General features: G+C 46.4%; 1 protein-coding gene across 1 annotated transcript in view; it reads right to left on the reverse strand.

Moving 5' to 3' along the window:
• Nucleotides 1-20,043, reverse strand: part of scrib (scribble planar cell polarity protein) — a 58,388-nt gene that overhangs the window by 15,405 nt on the left and 22,940 nt on the right. Inside the window, exons 2-29 of the mRNA XM_079361618.1 lie at nt 19,865-19,982; nt 18,193-18,271; nt 17,929-18,018; nt 17,317-17,373; nt 16,996-17,059; nt 16,073-16,147; nt 15,784-15,928; nt 14,226-14,344; nt 13,910-14,109; nt 13,255-13,421; nt 12,878-13,005; nt 12,658-12,780; nt 12,293-12,472; nt 11,852-12,211; nt 10,254-10,316; nt 8,256-8,345; nt 8,082-8,159; nt 7,677-7,994; nt 6,264-6,344; nt 4,708-4,953; nt 4,195-4,305; nt 3,923-4,099; nt 3,712-3,828; nt 3,315-3,503; nt 2,701-2,820; nt 2,242-2,298; nt 598-678; nt 321-418 (exon numbers count right to left, since the gene is read on the reverse strand). Coding sequence (XP_079217744.1) covers nt 321-418; nt 598-678; nt 2,242-2,298; nt 2,701-2,820; nt 3,315-3,503; nt 3,712-3,828; nt 3,923-4,099; nt 4,195-4,305; nt 4,708-4,953; nt 6,264-6,344; nt 7,677-7,994; nt 8,082-8,159; nt 8,256-8,345; nt 10,254-10,316; nt 11,852-12,211; nt 12,293-12,472; nt 12,658-12,780; nt 12,878-13,005; nt 13,255-13,421; nt 13,910-14,109; nt 14,226-14,344; nt 15,784-15,928; nt 16,073-16,147; nt 16,996-17,059; nt 17,317-17,373; nt 17,929-18,018; nt 18,193-18,271; nt 19,865-19,982 — 3,731 coding nt within the window. The remainder of the gene's footprint in view (nt 1-320; nt 419-597; nt 679-2,241; nt 2,299-2,700; nt 2,821-3,314; nt 3,504-3,711; nt 3,829-3,922; nt 4,100-4,194; nt 4,306-4,707; nt 4,954-6,263; nt 6,345-7,676; nt 7,995-8,081; nt 8,160-8,255; nt 8,346-10,253; nt 10,317-11,851; nt 12,212-12,292; nt 12,473-12,657; nt 12,781-12,877; nt 13,006-13,254; nt 13,422-13,909; nt 14,110-14,225; nt 14,345-15,783; nt 15,929-16,072; nt 16,148-16,995; nt 17,060-17,316; nt 17,374-17,928; nt 18,019-18,192; nt 18,272-19,864; nt 19,983-20,043) is intronic.

Below are 20,043 nucleotides of genomic sequence, written 5' to 3' on the forward strand. Positions count from 1 at the left end.
TCCAGTTCAGAGCCAGATGTAGGTTTAAAATATCGCCGAGGACAGGCCGTTTGATAGTGGGCAGCTGTCCCCTTCCCCCCCCTCTCTCTGTCTTTCTTTCTTTCACACTCTGGTTTGCAGACAGCGTCTGCTCTCTGGCCGTGCGTCCTTTCTCTTCCACCGGCCTCTTTCCAGTCTTCCTTCTCACGCAGCCTCTTTCATCCCTTTTATTTTTTAGTCTGTTTCTTGATCTTCTCTCTGGACGAGTCTTCCATCAGTCCTCGGTGTCCACGTCACCTCTTGAGTCCAGCTCCTTCTAATGTAGGACAACATTAAGTCACACTGATGGGACATGCTGTATGAGTTTGGCCTTCTGTACTGTTGACTTCGGGGTTATGCACATGGAGAGAGGTGAACATTCCTGCTCCTGGAGGGGCAACTGGTGGGCTTCAGGGTCTCACACACATAAACACAAAGGACTCCATGAAGAGGTCTATTCTGAGCCACTTCTTAAACGGTCCGCACGGAAATACAAGCAACTTTACAAACCCCTCGAGAGGACCGCGCTCTTTTTCAAATCATGTCGCAAAGACGACGCGGCGAGCGTGAGAGCCTTACCCTGTTCACCTTCTGCAGACTGGTGGTGGGCAGTGCAGCAAGGGTTTTGTAGTCAAGTTTCAGGGGTCCAGTGCTGATGTTCTATGGAGAGATGAATAGAAAAGAGAGGTGAGAAGGAGGCTCTGCAGGACGTATGACTCAGCAGACAAAATCCCCCAATGACCTGTGAGCCACGTTATACGGACAGACCGTTCACACTTCAAAGTGTCGTCTATATAAACTAACCCATTGGACTTCTGCACGTTGGACTGGCACTATTTTTATAAATATTCCTCCATATTCTTAGAGTCTAAAAACAGCTGACATGTATGCTGACACGACGGCAAAAGTTAAAAAGTAGTAAGAGACGGATGGAAGACTCACTTTTTACGCCCTGTGTTTTCTGATCAAAAATATATTTACAGAAGCGTCCTGTGTTTCAGATTCTGATACACAGAGCGCCGACTTCAAACCACGCCGTTCGCTCCGGAGCTGATCACGCCCCCTCTCTCTAGTTGATGCTTTGCTACACGCTCCCCGGCCAGAAATAAGCGCCAAGTAGAAAACGAAACACCGTGTACAGATTACCAATCGGATAGCTCATCACCAGATCAACATTTCACTCAACATTTCACTGCAAAGTATCCTGTTGTTTGTTTGTTCGTTTATTCCTGTCTGATCTTGGACTCCCTAAAACTGCTGCTCGGAGCTGTGCCGATCTTAGCTTGACTTTTTTTTTTTTTTTTTAAGGAACGCACCCTGAAGCTGTCGGGTCCCGATGTTAGCTTTAAATATAAATCACAAACTATTTCTCCATGAGAGATATTTGTTGTAAATCACGGGTTACAGTTGTGTCTCTGCTTCTTACCCTGACCTTGTTGCCTTTATGGCATGCGTGGACATACCTTCCTGCTTGCTTGTCGTTGGCGATGAAGCAAACATCTAAAGTGTAGTCACACCCGACTTAACCAGTGATTAATAAACATGTGGAGGAAGAGCCATGTTTGTGAAGCTCGTCTGCAGAGCTGCCGATGAGGAGTTTCTCACCTCAGTCTCCTCTTCTAGCAGGCGAGTTGCCTCCTCACGCTCCATACGCATACGCTCCTTCACCATGAGAGGAAGAGGAGGAGGAGGAGGAGGAGGAGGAGGAGGAGGAGGAGAGTTCACCCAACCACACACAGCCACACAGTAATGCAATGAGAGGTGAGGATGGAGGATTTACGGATGAAGAAAGAAGTGTTAGAGGGGATGAAGGAGGAAAAAAACAAGTGGGAAAGTGGTGTGGAGATGGGATGATTGGATGATTTTGTATCACACCAAACACGCCGAAGGTAAAGGAGAGAGCAGAGGAAAACAGAAGGGAAAGAAAGGATAGTTTGCACACGTTAAAAAGTCCTCTATCCATTAGCTATGGGAGCAGAAAAAGCATGCAAGGTGGGACATTGCAGGAATAGGTGTGTCAAACACAATACCCGCACGAGGTGCAACATGAAGCTTCATTCGGCCGATAAACCAAATTTTGCTGACTCAGCATTTTTCTCTGAACTACAATGGAGCAAATCTTCTGAAATCTCTTTGCCTGCAGTGTGAGCATCTATCTTCTAATCTGTCTTTGACCTCAAGCCTCCTGAACACAGCAACAGATACTTTTTTAGGTTCACTCACCACTTTCTCCATCTCTTCTCGCTCCCACTGCGACGTTTCTCTCACCATCTCAGACTCCTGGAAAGAAGATTGGATAAACTCTTACAGCTCATCCTGGTAGTCTTTCAGGAGGCACTGACTGCTCTGATAGAGGTCGTACCACGAAATAAAAAAAACAAAAAAAACCTAGCCAACCAACTAGCCCCCTGACATTCCTCCAACACGGGCAGTCTCCCAAAAGCTAATCTGGACAAAATAAACAACTGTGCTGGCACTTTCTGTGTGCTGAAGTGAAAGATGGGTATGTGTGGTGTGTTCATGGTCGGAGTGATTCAAACTCTGCTGTTGTTAAAAATTCCACCTGCTGAAACCAAACTGCTGTTGAAGCACTGTGTTGCTGTGAACAAAAAACATCTGATTCACGTGCTGACTTGACCCCCGGACAGTTTCAGTTCTCTGGGGTTTTCTCTGCGCCGTTACCTTCTGCATGATGTCTATCTCCTCCGGGCTCAGGTCTCGGTCTATAGAAGAGATGCTCTCCATGCTGTTCTTACGGACGATGCCCGACGCAAATGGGTTGGCGATGATGCCAGGAGACGCCTAGATTAAACAGATTAAAAAGAAATAAACAGAATCACACCGCTTGGTTTTAACTGATCAGATACATTTGATTTCTTTCTGAGAATTAATATTGCAATTTAAAATAAAGACATTAAAAGGTAGCAACCAGGGATGCAAACACATGTATGGTGTAAAAAGAGAGATATCCAAAACATTTCTAATATATCATCTGACGGCGGCCTGTGTTAGCATGCTTAAATTAACAGGAAATTTCAATATATACAGATCAATAAGAGAAAAATATGTTTTACGTCCGTCACCCAATCCCCCCCAAAAAACTCCCTGGATCTTCCCGAATTGTGCAAGTCACCTAAAACCCAAAAAGTGACTCATTTGCATGCATGAATTTCAGCATATTCGACATCAATTTTAAAATCTGTACTTCGAGCATGTTTCACTTTTCCCCCCCTCGCATGTTTTTATCCGTCAGTAAAATAACTTTTGGTCCAAATCCAGCTTCTGGAGCGTCTCACCTCCACAGCAGCCACTTTCCGGGGGTCGAAGCCGTCACACACCAGCATGCTCAGAGAGTCTCCCACAGCTCTGAGCACTCGCACCGCCTCCGTGTGCGTCATCCCCAGCAGGCTGTGGTTGTTCACCTCCAGGATCCGCATCCCGACCTGCAGCCGGCTGTCTCTCGCCGCCGCGCCGCTCGAACTCACCTGTGTGACAATCAACCAAAGTGTTTCTGACAACATGCTGAGGACTCAAATGCATAACGTAAGACGGTCCATTTCATCTGTAATTATCCCATGAAAGAAAAAAAACAGTTTAATCCGTGTGACGTTCAATTAATCAAACTGTTTGTTAACTTGGGTTCAAATTTAGTTTCAGAAAAACGAAACGAATTAAATTAAAGAGAATTGTAACCTTCGAGATGAAGATGCCTTCATCGGTTTGATCAAAGGGGTTTCCCGCGTGACCCTTCGCCCCTCCACGTATACTGATGCCGAGCTTCTCCCCAGGCTGCTTCTGGATCACGATTTCCTGCGATGACATGAAGCCAGAGTGTAAGTCAGGGAGCGTCGAGCACTTTGTGTTGGTGCGTGTATTTTTTTATGTTTAACAACGACAGTCTCACCTGCATCCCGGGCGGCGACGGGTCCCTCCGTACTAACATCCGGATCTCTTGCTTGTTGGCCAGCAGGGCTCGCACAGCTTCCTGGTGTGTGGCGTGACGCAGGTCGATGGCGTTCACTTCTAGTATTCGGTCCCCAACACGTAGTCCGCTCTGACACGCCAGACCACGAGGGATAACCTGAGGACAGCGAGACACACGCCGTTTTCATTTAAGAGGATTCACACACTTGTCATTGAACGTCAGGAATCTTGCGACGTCTTTAAAAGTTTCACCTTCGATATGAACACCCCGGGTTCATTGACGCCGAACGGGTGGCTGGCGTGATCGCTGCCACCCACGATACTCAGACCCAGAGGACCTCCTGACTTCAACAGGACCACCTCCTGTGAGGATTAAAGAAGGATTTACAAATGATTTGCACGTCACATAAATCTCAGGTGACAGTCGTATCTACATCTCTACTTCGGCTGACAAATCGATCTACGGCATGCACATCACATCTCTTCCCATTAAAGAGATAACAGCAGTCAACAGCATCAAACAGCAGGGCCGATACAGCTGTTATTACCACGCTAACACGCTACACTACTGCATTATTTAAATTGGATCAATCCTCATACCATGCGCCATCTTCTCTGGAACTGGACGGCATTAAGGATGCGTGCCAAATAAACAGAGGTTAACACTGGATGGCTCAATGAGGCCTCTACAAGCATCAACCAGCAAAACTAAAGAAGCTTTTGAACGTTTAGCGTGCGCTCACGCTGCTCCTGAAAAGGCCTCACCTCGATGGGATACTCGTCCTCCATCTGGCTCAGGTGGTTCCCGTGAATTGAGCCCTCCTCTTCCTGGTCGGGGGAATCCGAGGGCTCTGGGGGCGGAGGGGAGTGGGCTCGGGCCCGGGATTGACCTGGAGAGCCCCCCGGTGCTTTCGGGTCTCGCTCGACCAAGAGGGCGATGGTGGGGGAAGTGCCAGTAAGGAGCGCTACTGCCTGGTCATGTCTGGCCTCTGTCATGTCTACACCATTGATCTGGATCGACAGTAAAAACCAACCACGGAGGGTGTCAGCCCACCAAGAAGCTCCCGATGACAACGAGCCACGATGAGGAAAAAAACAGACACATGCTAGAAAACCTCATGCTGCCACCAGTCTCTCCTGTCCTACAACTAAAACAGATCTCTGATCAGGTGAGTGATTGTGAGTGAATCAAAGTGAGTACTGTTATTTTAAAAGAAGAACCCAACAGCTGCACAGAGCGACAGGAAGAGGCAGAGGAGGAGAGGGAGCGAGGGGAACGGCGAGCTGCTGCAAGCACCGTAAGCTGAGGGAGGGCGAAGACGGCTAATCTCTGAATCAGGTCTATATTCAGGTTCAACACTTTCTCTGCCTTTATTCACTTAAAGCACAAGTTTCCTCTTAAGTCAACAAAGGCAGACGAGGCGTTCAAAGACGTCGTCAACGTCAGCTTCCTAACCTGGGTTTTAGTTTAGGGTTACGCTGTCGTAAGCTCGGGTCAAAAAGAGACAAGCAGAGGTCAGCGCTGACCCGACAGTACCGGCTCTTACCAACCCAGCCGACGTGCTGCCACACCCGCTGCCGTGGTAACACACACGTTTACCACGCCAGCAGGACGACAGGGTCAGCCCACTCCACACCCGCCACCAAACAGGCAAGAAGACGCAGAGAGAGAGAGAGACAGAGGGAGAGAGAGAGAGAGAGAGAGAGAGAGAAAGAGAGAGAGAGACAGAGACAGAGACAGAGAGAGAGGGGAGGAGAGCGAGAGAGAGAGACAGAGAGAGCAAGAGACAGAGAGAGAGACAGAGACAGAGAGAGAGAGAGAGCGAGAGAGCGAGAGAGAGAGAGAGAGAGAGAGAGAGAGAGAGCGAGAGAGAGAGAGAGAGACAGAGCGAGCGAGAATCGTGGCTAAAAACTGCTCCAGGAAAAGAAGAGAGGATCATCCAGAAAGCAGGAAAAGAAAAGCAGTTTCACATCGAGCACACTAGAAGAGGAAACTCAGGAAGCATCATCACTTAGTTTAACAGTATGTGATGATTATGTGACCAAAGCGTGCAACATCTACAGACATGCAAAGTGTGATGAGAGGAAAAACAAACAAGCATGAACACACACAGCACAACCTGAACACTCGCTGATCAAGAGAGCGACACAGTTAGAGTTAGTTCCTCGCTCAGATGCCAACAGGACATTTCAAGAATTCAAAATGATTAAGATGTGGCAGAAATCTGGCGTGTTTCCTTCACACAGGATGAGACGGGGCTGAAACCTTGTGTGGATCTCACTGAGCGCTGCGATGGAGAGGAGGGGAGGGGAGTACTCACGGAGATGACCCTGTCGCCTACGCGCAGCGTGCTGTCTCGGTGTGCTGCTCCACCTTCGGCAATGCGAGAGATGTAGATTCCCTAGAAACAAACAAAGAGACACATTTGCATACATGTTTAATCTTTTTGTTTGATTGGATTAAATGACACAGCCGGCCTGTTTGTCCGGGCTAAAGATTAAAGACACATTGATAAAGCTCGTAAACGGGTCCGAGTGCTGCGTCAGGCTGCTGTCCCGTCCGTCACTGAGATTTTTTCGGTAGCTCTAAAATGATGCTTTTTTTGTTGTAATTCTTAGATACTAGCAGCTTAAGAATTGTGAAGTTGAGCTGAATAAATAAAACAATAATTACGCTTAATCAGCAGCATCAAACTTGATCATTAAGACACTTTGAGTCTTTGAGACAAACTCTGGACAAATTACAAAACGTGTTCAAACAAATGAAACCTGGCTGAACTCTCAGTCCGCCTCGCCAACACAAAAACATGTGTAAACACACACAGGAGCAAAGTCTACTGCACCTCCTCCTCTTCCTCACACCAACCAACAACCGGCCGACGTTACTGCATCCGTTTGACGGAGAGAGGCGAGACTCGCAGCCAGCTGCCTAAATCACACGTTTATGAGTCCTTTCCTCTCCGTGGGCCTCGGCGAGCTGCATGCATGGGCTGAAACGCAGTGTCGCGCTGGCCCAAATATGCACCTCACCCCGTCCATTTCCAGCGACTATCGGGTGTCAAGTCTGGCTATTCATATCTCCGTCTCCCTGGTGACGACTGTAAACTCTGCTGCCGGAATAGACGCCGTTAAAAGAAAAGACCCTGCAAACACTTTGAGACCCCGACTTCCTAACTTTCAGACCGCGCCCTCTGGAGAAGATGATGGAGAATCTGAAGCTTGAGTCACGACAGACTTCAGATTATACTGAGAGGTATAAATAAGGGAATTAAATGACTTCAGATTATTTCAGAAGGATTCAAAAGATAATCTCAGATGTAGAAATAAAGATGTTCACTCAACGTGCTTCATCCTCAAACCTGACAAACTCAGACCTCCTGCTTTTAGAAAAATTGATGATTTGACTTTATAAACTATCTTCCAACAATTAAAACACTGAATGATAAATCATTAATCATGAGATATCATCTTAAATTGTTCGTAATGTCGCTCAAATATTTAATACCAAAATACAGCAGGAATGGCGGCAGGATTTTTTTTTCTCCCGGTGCTGAGAGGGGGGGCTTGATGAATAATTTAGGATTATATTTTTACAGGATATTTTAAAGGAAATTAAAACTACCAAAAAGCGTGATGATATTACCAGTATCTTAAAAACACTTGACAGAGACGTCTCTCGTCTTAAACGTAGACTTCCTTTGTAATGGTAAGTAAACGAGAGGGTGGCGTCTCACCGTGTCTCCTGTGCGGTACACCGTGGAGCCTTTGCCCCCGGCGATGCTGAACCCGAGCCCTTTGTCGTTTCTCATCAGGCAGGTGGAGAGCCGCTGCTGAGGCCCGCTGGGCGTCGTCTCCAGGTTGAAGGCGAGCCCGCTGCTCCGCCTCTCCCGAGGGAAGTAGTCGTCTTCCGGCCTCAGCGGCGTGGTGGTGATGGCGTTCTCCGGCTCCACCATGCGCTCGCGCAGCACCGACATGGAAACTGTAGCGCCTGAGCTGCGGAGAGCCTCCACCGCTGTGTGATGTTCCGCCCCGTGGAGGTCGACTCCGTTCACCTGGAAGGAGACGGAAAGACGGGAGTGACTTCTACATGAAGAGGAACGAGTTCCTTCAGCGTCGAGAGAAAACAGAGAATAATTTACCTCTAAAAGTTTGTCTCCGACCTTCACCCCTGCTCTGGCTGCAGGACCCTCCTCAGACACTCTGGAGATGAAGATGCCCTGCACACACACACACACGCACACACACACAAATTAAAAAAAGGGCTCCTGTATAATCGATCGCTTCAGACTCCAGAAACCAGCTCCACGTCTTACCTCGTCATCTCCCTTATAAGGTGTCGACCCTTTCCCCCCGGCGATGCTGATCCCCAGGCCGCCTGTTTGTCTCTGGATCATCAGGTTGTGCTGCAAGTTCAGGAGAGCGGAGTCAGCACGACAAGCGGTGAAACTGCCGGTTAGACCACTCAGCTCAGGACAGACAGAGAGGGAGGAGAGCCCGTAGTGTTTGCATATTCTGAGAGGTGATCGTCGTCTATTATCAAAATGGTATTGTAAAGTTCAGGGCGACCTCCCTCCTTCTGCCAGAGGGTGGCGCTGGTGAGGGCGTCAGACGGATGGATTGACTTGTCTGGAGCCAAACGATGGCAGGCGTCAGACGAGACAAAGCAACAAACCGTCTTCAGCCTTCTTCTCATTAAACACTCATCTGATGGTCGACTTGACCCTCAATAAAAAACAACAACAATGTGTGCGTGTAAATGCAAACACTAACTGAGCCCTAACAGACTCTATATTTGTTCTGTGTGCTTGCAAGCCATGCAAAACTGTCAGGGATGAAGATGAATAATGGACAGGAGGAAGGAGAAGGAAAAGAGAGGACGAACGAGTCCTCAGCGTTCGTTGTAACAAGATGACAAAAAACAAGTCAGACACACCGTGATCCAGCTCTCGGACACTTTACTGGCAGAGACGGATTTCATGAGAAAAACTTCACTGAAATATTTCAGAAGGATGTTTTTTCAGAGCATCACAGGATATTAATTTATTCAAGATTATTTTCCATAAAAGTCACATCTGAGATTGTCAACAAATTCAATACTTTGTCGAATGTTTATCATCGAACTTGTTGTTGTAATAAATCAAAGTTGAGTTTCTGTATTCGTCTTCAGAACGTGCAGGATTGTCCTCTATCGGTCGTCTCAGACTTTTTACTCTCATCGTATCGAGTTTAAACCCGAGTCACGACTGTCACGTGCAACTTCTATACGTTAAAGACGATCTTGAGCTCCTCGTCTTCACAGCAGTCGAGTTTCCTGTTTGTAGCAACAACAACAACAACAAGAAGAAACCTGGAGGACGCCTGTGATGCCCGTTCAGAGTGAAACCAGGCGGTTCATTGCAGGGCAACAAAAGCGAGAACAGGAGATGGAAAGGAGCGAAGCAGCAGAAGCAGAAGAAAAGGTCACAGAGGCTGGAGCAGTGTGGCAGGACCTGATACTGGACTGGACTGGACTGGACTAAAGTGATGTGGTATGTCTGAGATTCTCGTTGGGCACAGGCAGCGTATGGATTTTAAACATTTAGCGACATGCTGACATTTTTAACTGCATATCTCTGTATGTGCGCAAAATTAAACTTAATCAAGAAGCGTTTTATCAAATAAAAATATCATCTCACGTCAGTCTTTTGATTTGTTCACAATGTGAAGTCAGAGCCTGTTAAAGGCTGCATGCAGCTCACCATCTGAACATGTACGGACGACTGCACACATGAAGACATTTCTAACAATGCAACTTGTTGAATTTAATATGAAAAGAGCATGTTTACTATAGCCATAATATAAATACTGATCCTATGAGATGATCTGGCCACACTATGCTGCATCTGAAGGGCGGAGGAACCTTTATGTTCCTGGAGAAGTAAATCCACAGACTAAACAGTCAGAGACTAACTGTGTGGTAATCATGAACATATAATCTGATATTATTGGATATAATAATAAACTTCTTTGGTTCCCTTAAAACAAAGCCCATTTATGAAACCTCCGTTCAAGTTTCCAGCGACTCGTTGACTGTTTTTACTGCTGCTGTTCGCTCCAGATAATTAAAGAAAAAGACATCCAGGTTCTGCCATACTGCTCGTCTCATCTTTGAGTCGTGGTTAGGGGGTCCCTCGTGATTGGTTCGGACTAACCGAGGATTTCTGTGTGTACTACTTCTATCCTTGATCACAGGTGGGAGAGTGAGTGAGTGGGTGAGTGAGGGAGGGAGGGAGGCGGAGAGACACACTGGACAGGAAAGAGTATGTACAGACCTCTTCCTCCTCAATTCGAGCAGGTTCAATGAGCAGATTATTGACTTGATCAAATGACACCCCCTGTTAGGACAGGAACCAGCGAGAGGCATGCGGATTAGTCAGGCCAAAATAAAAATATGCTCACACACGCACTTTAAAGGAAAATAAAAAATAAAATAAAAAACCTTTCCAAAAACTTCACCAAACACATCCAGCACTCATCATGTCTGCGTTCCCCCCCCCCCCCCCCCCGCCCCCCACCACTAACTGGGAGGGGCAACAGTGAGGCAGAAGCAATCGCACACACACTCCCCAGCCACCAGAAGCAAATACAGGCAGAGACGGAAAGACAAGACCCAGGAGCTGAGCTGGAGCGTAGTGTAGAGAGAGCAGACAAGAGAAGGCGAAAGCTCCCACCGTCCACACCACACAGAGCAAACTCCTCCAGTTACAAGCTGCCGGCTGACTGTACAAGGTTACTGAGTACATCATCAGCCTGCACACAGCTACCTTACACATGACTTCTGAAAGTCATTCACCAAGAGAAAAAAAAGAGCTAAAGTTAAGACATGTTGAATTTAATGAGCTCTCTAAAAGAACTTAGGATGTGAAGCTCCTTGAATCTGACATTCCTGCTCTGCCAGTATGAGTTCTGGTTGGTCTCAGATCACACACACACACACACACACACACACACACACACACACACACACACACACACACACACACACACACACACACACACACACACACACACACACACACACACACACACACACACACACACACACACACACACACACTCTCATTCATAAACACTCACACACACAAGTGATGTGACCTGATAATGTCTGATCAGTGATCACAAAAGGTAAAAAAAAAAAAAAAAGGTTATCCATAATCACAGCATGACAGGTCTAAATACAGCGTTCACTCACTCCACTCATACTCACAGGAAAAACTGGCACAGGGTTATAAAAGCAGCATTTGTCATTATTGGATGATTAAATCAGCAGAACATGGGGAGAATTTAGTGCTGCACTTGGCTCGTGTTTTTTCTTAATTTTTTTTTTTTTTTTTTTTTGCGAAGAAATGCCTGCAAGGTGCGCAAGTGATTTTTAAATCAAGAGTTGATCTGTGGCATGTTAATTGTGCAAAGTTCAGAAAGCTTTCTCGTGTGGGGAAAACACAGATTAGAACTTCTTTATCATCTACAGTGTGAGAAATGTGTACATGTTTGTTTTCTATGTGTCAGACTGTGAAGGACATATTACCTTTGGGAGGGATAAACATGCTACAAGAACAATGTGATTTAATGCTCAAGCTGAGACATCCTCATGTGCACGATGACCCAGCATGCAGTGCAACGTCTTTAAGAGAAGTTGGCAGGCCAACACAAACGTATGTCCCTCTATGCATACAGTATTAGGTGCTTACATAGAGGCTGTGAGCAAGCAAAAAAATATTCAGTTCAAATATATTCTTATCGTGGGAGCGGTGCGCTTACTGCGTGTCCTGTTTAAACACTTCCTGTTAGATTTAAATGTGTAATAAAAACAGTTTGTGTTACCATCTCTTTTCCTGCCCAGCACCACAGCTGGGATTTTCTACTTTACCTTTACTTGACTCGAGTTTCCCGCGTGCCGACTCTCATCAAGCTCCTCCAGTCTGCGGTGCTGCTGAGGTGTGCACAAGCTCTGCTCGTCCTCCTCGTCCTCTGCGACCTGCGTCTGGGAGTTGATGCTGTCGGGGTTGAAGCCCTGCAGCAGCGCGGCCACGGCCTCGGGTTTGGGCAGCTTGGTGATTTTGAAGTGCTTCTTGTAGTGCGGCGTGTCCTTTCTGATCAGACGCTGCTTCTCTGCGGGAATGGTCGGCCTCTCGTCCTCTTCGTCGCTCCTCTCGCCGTCTTCGCCGTCCTCGTCGTCGTCCTCGTCCCCTCCTCTGATGATGGGCTCCTCTGCAAAGTGCACGGTGGGCTGCGGGAGAGGAAGTTAATTAAAGGAGAGTCGTCGGGGGAATGTTTCACACAGCTGCTGGACGTGTTCAGAATAACTCACCTCGATGTACTCCACCTCCATCTCGTCCAGCTCTTCCTCTTCCTGAGGGGAGTGACCATCCACGAGGTCCTCCCTCTGCGCGGCCACATTATGTCTTTCCTCGTGAGAGGTGGCAGACAGTGTGCTGTTGGACACCTGGGAGTCATGGCTCTGATTGGACAGATCACTCAGCCTCTTCTCCTTTAATCAAACACATCGACTGGATTACTCGCGATGAAGAGCACGAGTCAGAAACGACTGAAAACTGGATCAAAATGTTTAATCCCTACAGCAGCAGTGGAGCTATGTAAGAGGCGAGACAGATTCCAATATCTAGTTATATATAGATTTGAATTGATAATCATGACAGAGTAGGATGTATTTACGTGTGCATCATGGAAATCTTCTCCATCAGCTCTTGATGTGTAAGCCTCGTTCCTCCTCTCCTCGATCACCTTCTTCATCACCTTCAGCTCACTCGGATGAGGCGTGGCTCTGCGGTGAAGGCCCTGAAACAAAGAACAACACTTATTTAAAAAAAAAAAAAAAAAAAAGAGAGAGAGAGAGATGTTTGCCCGAGTGCGCTGTAATGTTGCGTCTCCTCACTCTGCGCTCTGCAGCGGCCTCGTCGTCGTCGTCCTCGCCCTTGGTCTCCTCCTGGAACTGAATGACTGACACTCGGTTCAGGTTGCTGTCGGTCCAGCTGTCGTCCACGCTGTTCTGCAGCAAGTTCTCTGTGGGGGGAAATGTAAGCAAGGGCAGAGGAGAGCAAGATGTCAGACTGGGCTCGCAGCTTGGGGTTACTCTGAACGGGCAGCTTCAGAAACAACTGAAAAGAAGTTCCACGCAGTACATTAAATAAATGTGAACATTTTAAATATAACTAATGGATGTATAAATGTGTGAAGATGTATAGGTCAGACTTTAATTATCATATGTCCTCTTTCATACATGTCTAATGTTGTAGTATACATGCTACTCACCGAGGCTCGGAGAAGGCTGCTGGGGCAGTAAATAGCATGTCAGAACCTTCTCGCCTGTGCGCTCGTCATCCTCCGTCTGGAACTTCAGCATCGGCTGTGATTGGTTCTCTGCGAGCCACATGGCCTTCAGATTGAGGTTTGTCAGGGCAAAAGGCAGGTTTTGTAATCTGGCAAATAAAAAAGGAGGGGGGGGGGGGGTGAGAAGAGACACAAACTAAAATGTTAGCATAAAAAAAAAAGAAAGAAAAATCATCGACTGCACACTTATTTCTGAACTGTTGATTTGAGAGTTTTTATCTCCTAACCTACAGCTGCAAAGAAACGATTATGTGTAATAATAATAATATTAATAATAATAATAATAATAATAATACAGCTACGACTTCTCAGAATTTAACCAACACACCTTGACATTAACCCTTTAAGTTCCACCGTCATTAAATGCTTCCAACACATTGCATCCATGATGGCCGAGCGTGATCTCACATTACATGAACACGCTGCAGAACTGTGAGGAGTGTAAACCCAGAGGAAGCTTCACACACACACACACACACACACTAAGGCATGCACACACACAGCACCGTGCTGTCCCGCCAGCTGCCGTGTCAGAATAGGCGCTGTTTTATATTTGCTGCAGAGTCCAGGGTGTTACCTGTTTCCAGCCACGTCCAGCACATGCAGATCCGTGGCGTCTGCGAGCTCAGAAGGCAGTTTGCCCAGGCGGTTGTCTCTCAGCGAGAGAACATTGAGGCTGGCACAGCCGCCCAGCTCTTTGGGTACGCTACCCAAACGGTTTCGGTCTACATTCAGGTTGGTCAGCTTCTTCAGCTTGCCCAGCGAGCGAGGAAGTGACTTTAATGTAAAGAGAGAAAGAAGCCATTAATAAATCAATGAAAAATCATAATGGACTTCAACAGAACCAACGTCGATATTAATGGACGGTGCGAGGACGTCTGTGGTGGTTGTACCTGTAAAAGGTTCTCTGTCAAGACGAGCTCCGTGAGGTTCTCACACTCTCCTATTGAGTCCGTGAGGAGGGTGAGTCGGTTCTGATCCACCTTTAAGATTGACAGCTGTTTCAGGGAGCCTGAACACAAAACAACACCAGTTAACTGAACGCAAGTTCACACTTTTAAAAGAAGATCCAGGCTCTTAAATAAACACACTGAACCAAAACACAAAAAACATCACAGCTCATATTCACTCTCCACTGGCGTCATTTGTCCAGTAGAGGGCAGTGTCGTTGTTATTTAACAGAACACTGTCCTGCACACTAAAAAATGTCAAACTTAAAAAGTAGCCAAAATAATCTTGTGTTTAAAATAAAGAATTCATTAAACTGTGAATGACAGAGGCTCCTCTTTCCTGCGTTCATTGTTTTGCACCAAAACACAAACCAACGATTCTGATCTGGCTTTTTATTTGCTGTACTGCTTCTTATAGTTAATAAAAACACTTCAGTATATTAAATATCTGGAGAACACTTACCGTAAATTCCGTACTATTGAACGCACCTGGATATAAGCCGCACCGGCTAAAAATAAGTAAATAAATGTATTTGTACATATATAAGCCGCACTTGATTATAAGCCGCAGGTGTCCACGTTATAACAAGAGCTATTTACACAGACGTAGGCTACCGGTAACATCCGCAAATACTGTAGCGTCCGTACGGACGTTAAAGGACGACGAGAGCATTCAAATAATAACTTTTAATAACCCGATCACTGTCGGCCGTGACCACGCCGTTTACAGCAGAGAGCAACACATAACTTGCCGTAACAATCCAACTCTCTCCCCCAGCGTTCTCTCATACAGCCACTCAACACGTTCTCGCTGGTGCATTCACTGACTCTCCACATAATCGGAATTATGAACACATTATCAACTACTGACTTTACAACATGAACCGTTACAATACGAAGCCTAGCCGACGGTGTCTGTAACACGGCTGATGAAAAAGATGACCGTAATATATTTCACAAGAAAAAGTCCATCCATTCACTGCCTCAGAATGACTTCATTACTCACTTCCTCAGTCTCTGTTGTCGCTGTCAGTGTCATCTTAACGTGCAGCAGCTCTGTTAGCTTCTTTGACAGCCAGGTCGATCGCCTTTAACTTGAAAGCTGCATCATATGTATTTCTCGTGTGTTTTCCATGATGAGGGTGCGTGCATGAAGCGCAAAATGACTGATATTAAGATCCGACGTGACGAAGTCAAATGTTTTTGCGGCAGAAGCTCATTGTCCCCCATAAAAAATCCATGCATTAGCCGCACCGGAGTAGAAGCCGCAGTGCTCGAAGTGTGAGAAAAAAGTAGCGGCTTATAGTCAGGAATTTACGGTAACTCACTTAAAGTAAATACCTGCATCCTAAATAATCCACTTCTGGAAACATCTTTTTTACTCTCTGGCCATATTTTAATTTTCCCAGGTGCTGTCTTTTATCCAGATCTCTGCTGGGACGGATTTTCTCTCTTTTCTCTCCTGTGTGTGTGTGTGTGTGTGTGTGTGTGTGTGTCTCACCTATGCTGTCTGGGACGACGTCCAGCTGGTTCTGTGTGAGCAGCAGGTCGGTGAGAGCCAGGAGGCCGCTGAGCTCCGAGGGAAGCTCCTCTAGATGATTCTCAGACACATCCAGGCACACCAGTCTCCGGAGGTTTCCCAGCTCCTACACAACACACACACACACACACACACACACACACACACACATACATTAATAATAAAAACCTCTTGTCGTCACACTGAAGGACAATGGGAGTGGGAATATTACCCTCAAAGAAAGACACACATTGTATTAAACCGTACTCACTGGTGGTAAAGACGACAGCTGGTTGCGGTCCAGCCACAGTTCCCTCAGGTTAGGCAGAGCACCGAGAGTGTCCGGCTAAGAGACGCACAGAAGAGGGGGGGGGGGGGGGGGGGGTCTCATATGATCAGCTGTTATTGGAACAGCCACTCTGACTATTTTTGATGCATGTTTAAAGTGCAAAATTAGAGGCAGCATGCTCTAATAAACAAACAGCAGTGAGCAGAAAATGTGCTCCTTTTGAAGAGCGTTAAAGCGTTTGAGGCCGCAGCTGAAACAGACATCATGTGCCCTAAAGACACAGCTGATGAAAGGCATGATTAAAAGCGTCTAACAACTTAACGTCAGCATGTACAACATTGATTCTAGCTTAACGGGGGGGACTTCAGCTCAGTCTGATTTTATCTCAGAACTTAACTGATTTATTTGGTTTCTATATTTGTATCTGCCAACGACTTGTTTTTTTCTTTTAAAAAAAAGGACATTTAATTGCAGTTCTTCTCTTTTTGGGATCTGTTATTTGTTCTTCTTTTATGTTAGCGCTGGATTAGGTTCAGTCAAGTTTTTTGCAGTCTCTTTGCTGGGACAAATATAAACCTTAAAATAGATAGATGAGATTAGGAGAATGCAGGCAGTCAGGCAGGGTTTAGTCATTATGTCAACTATTTGCTCAGCCTCCGCCCTTGTCAGGTCATGAGGCATTGTTTACCCTGTCCTGTTGAGACAGGTGGGCGTTCCCGTTGTGGGGTACAGTGCATGCACAGCCTCAGGTGTGACAAGCCGGCTCTGCTCTGTCTTTCAAGGTAAACACGGGGTTAGGATCAGAGTTACTGTGCTGCGACACGGGAGAAGAATACTTTTCACTTGTTGAGTTGTGGTGAAAATATGAAGAAAAAAAAAGAAGAAGAGGAATTTGTCTTTTTTACCAAAAGTTCCAGTTCATTGCTGCCAAGGTCCAGCTGTTCCAGTTTCACCAGGAAAGAGAGAGACCTGAATTGCAAGAGAGCACACACAGTTAATCAGACAAGCATGCGGCCTGTGGGACGACAGAGTACAGTCACGAGTTGTGATGTTTGCAGACTGACAGCTTACACGATGCTCCTGTCATGTTCTACGCTGTGTTCTCTTTGTAATGAAGGATTGCAGTATGAGGTGAGGATGATTGTAAGTAAAATGTGTGTAATGCTTTATGATGATGGATGGATATACAAGATAAGAGACCAAGCTTTGCATATGTGGACACTTACGTGGGTAGAGACTTCAGCAAGTTCTCCCTGAGCTCCAACGTCACCAGGTTGGCCAGACTTAAACACAAAAGGAGGCGAGTGAAAGGAGAAAGGGGGGAAGGAGTTGGCAGCGTAGAGGAGAGGAGAGAGGAGAGGCAGGTTGGTTAGTCAGATGGCAGGTCTGTTCGTCTGGGCCGCCTGGCGTGGCGAGGGGCTCTTCCATCTGTGCCAGGCCAACGGTGGCCCAGAGCCCAGAGCCCAGCTGCGTCCGAGCCCAATGGGCAACAGAATCCCACTCGCACTTAAAAAACCTGCTCCGTCCTGTGATGAGGATCTCAATGAGCAGATCTTCAAGTGTGGCGTTAAAGGACGGCGTGATGGCTTCATTTCACAATCTTGACTGTTGTCAGAAGTCTTAATAAGAGCTAAATTAACGGCTATTCCCAACGAGTGCTTCATGTTTTCATCTGATATACGAGGATCTGACAGTCTCTCATTTATTCTTAATGAAATCACAATTTTATCAAAGCAAAGAATGACGCACGTGATGAATAAAACTGTTATTTTGCGAGTATATCAGATCATTTTTCATAGCTCAAGACAAAGAAAGCCAGAGCCATTATGTTTACTTACTTTCCTATGTCGTTGGGCAACGTCTGCAAGGACACGTTGTTGAGAGCCAAGTGAGCCAGCGCTCTGAGCTGAGTGAAACCATCCGGCAATCTGCCGATAAAGGAGGAAAAAAAAGGGGGGAGAGGGAGATTTGTAAGGCTTTGTTGTACTTTACGAGCTGTCTTCACATACCGCGCATTATCATCACTTAGCAAATACACAGTTCAATGTTAGCGCTTCTATCTCTGGACATAAACATCGTTTCCACAGGGACGATGGGTTTACCTGGACAGAGGGTTTCCACTGAAGTCTGCGATCTCCAACGCCCTGCAGAACTTAATGCTCTCGGGGATTTCAGGAATTTCTGAAGAAGGAAAGAGGGAGAGAGACAGGAGTCAGCACTACAGACACAGATGTGTGTGTGTGTGTGTGTGTGTGTGTGTGTATGTGTGTGTGTGTGTTATGTGGGGGGGGCACATTCTGTCGAGTGAATAATTTAAGATTCCTGTAATTACAACCACATGTTCAAAAGCGAAGAAAGGGGAAAATGAGATGAAGTTGAATGACGGCGCACGTGGTCAAAGTCTACTATAACGGCTTCATTTACCCCAATTCAGTCCAATTTGCTGAGCAATCATACAACACTTGGACTGGAACCAAGTCCTAATTGAGCTAAGTGGACCCTCGTCTCTGCATATGGAATCATTTCAGCTGATTACTTCCGTACTTAAATATGATATCGCTGCAGAAAATAAGTGAGGGGTAGAAACAAAAACACAAAAGCAGGAAGCTCTTTGTGCCGATCAGACGTGTAATGATAAGTGATGTCACTTGGGATCAGGCAGGTCGTCGTCTCATCGTTAAACAAACTGCGACTGCAGCACGTAGAAATGTGATCACGTTTTATGACGTACACATTTTTTGTCATTTTTTACGAGCACAGCTGTCAGAAACATGAATCAACGTACAGTCTGCTCACTTCCTTCCTCATGACTGACATGAAATGTCTATGTGTTGAACTTTGTCCCCGATATTTAAATTGCATATATATACTAGTGTCTTGAGACCACCACAAGGTATCGGTCTCGTCTCAGATTTGAAAGTATTTATGCTCAGTCTCGTCTCTGACTCCACATTTTAAATTATTTTAAATAAAGCCAGTAATTCCTGCACGATCAAAGCCAGGCAGAAGACGATGCACTCTGTCCCTCGTACCTGTTTATTGGCAGAGACAAATATCTTGAAGAGCCAAAGACGTGATTTTTCAAAACCTTTTTTTAATTTGTGCTTAGTCTGGTTCATACACAGAAATCTCAGTCCTGCAGGTCTGAGAAGGTACAGCACTTTCTGTCACTGTCACTATGCTGCAGGTGCAGGTTAACAAATCCCTGCTGAGCCGAGCGGCCTTATGACGTTTATCTGGCTCAGCGTTGTCCTGCAGCAGAGGAGCAGGCCAGCAGACAGATGGGGAAAAAGGCCCTCGCAGGCCGCTGCACACTGCTCACACAGCACTTGATGCAGCGTGGAGCGCAGCAGATGTCTTCTATCTAGCATGAAGGCCTTTCCTGCCAATGAGTATCAGAGTGAGTGAGCGCAGTGTGGTGCAAGGACGCAGAGGGGACACGATGTGTGCGAGCGCTCCAGCTGATGGGTGACACAAATCAAATAACAGCCCAAAACGAAGCCATCCACTGTCTTGTTATTTCCTGATATTTGCTTCTCTTAAAGCAGTTTCAAGGAGATTCTTGCGTGAATGCCTGTCGTGCCCTGGAGGTAGACAGCATGCAAATATTAATCTAATAGCTGCTGCTGCTGCGGGTTCATTTCTCCAGCTGGTTTGGCAACACTCCTGTCGTTAACCCAAACATGCGGACATTAACCCCCGTGGTATTTCGTGTTTTCATGAGTGATTGTGTGTCGACGGGGTTGTGCAGTGAGCTGTGTGTGCGTCTTGTACCATTTCTGGAGATGTCCAGTTCCACCAGCTGCATGAAGTTGGCCACCTCAGGAGGGAGTCTCTGGATCTCATTGTCACTCAGGCCGAGCTTCCGGAGGTTCAGTAGTCTGAAGAAAGGCTGTAAAGACAAAATGTTGTGTAAATAATAATTAAAAAAAAGCAGAACACAGAGTACTTTC

The sequence above is a fragment of the Symphodus melops genome (genome assembly GCF_947650265.1).
Source record: "Symphodus melops genome assembly, chromosome: 14".
NCBI lineage: Eukaryota > Metazoa > Chordata > Actinopteri > Labriformes > Labridae > Symphodus > Symphodus melops.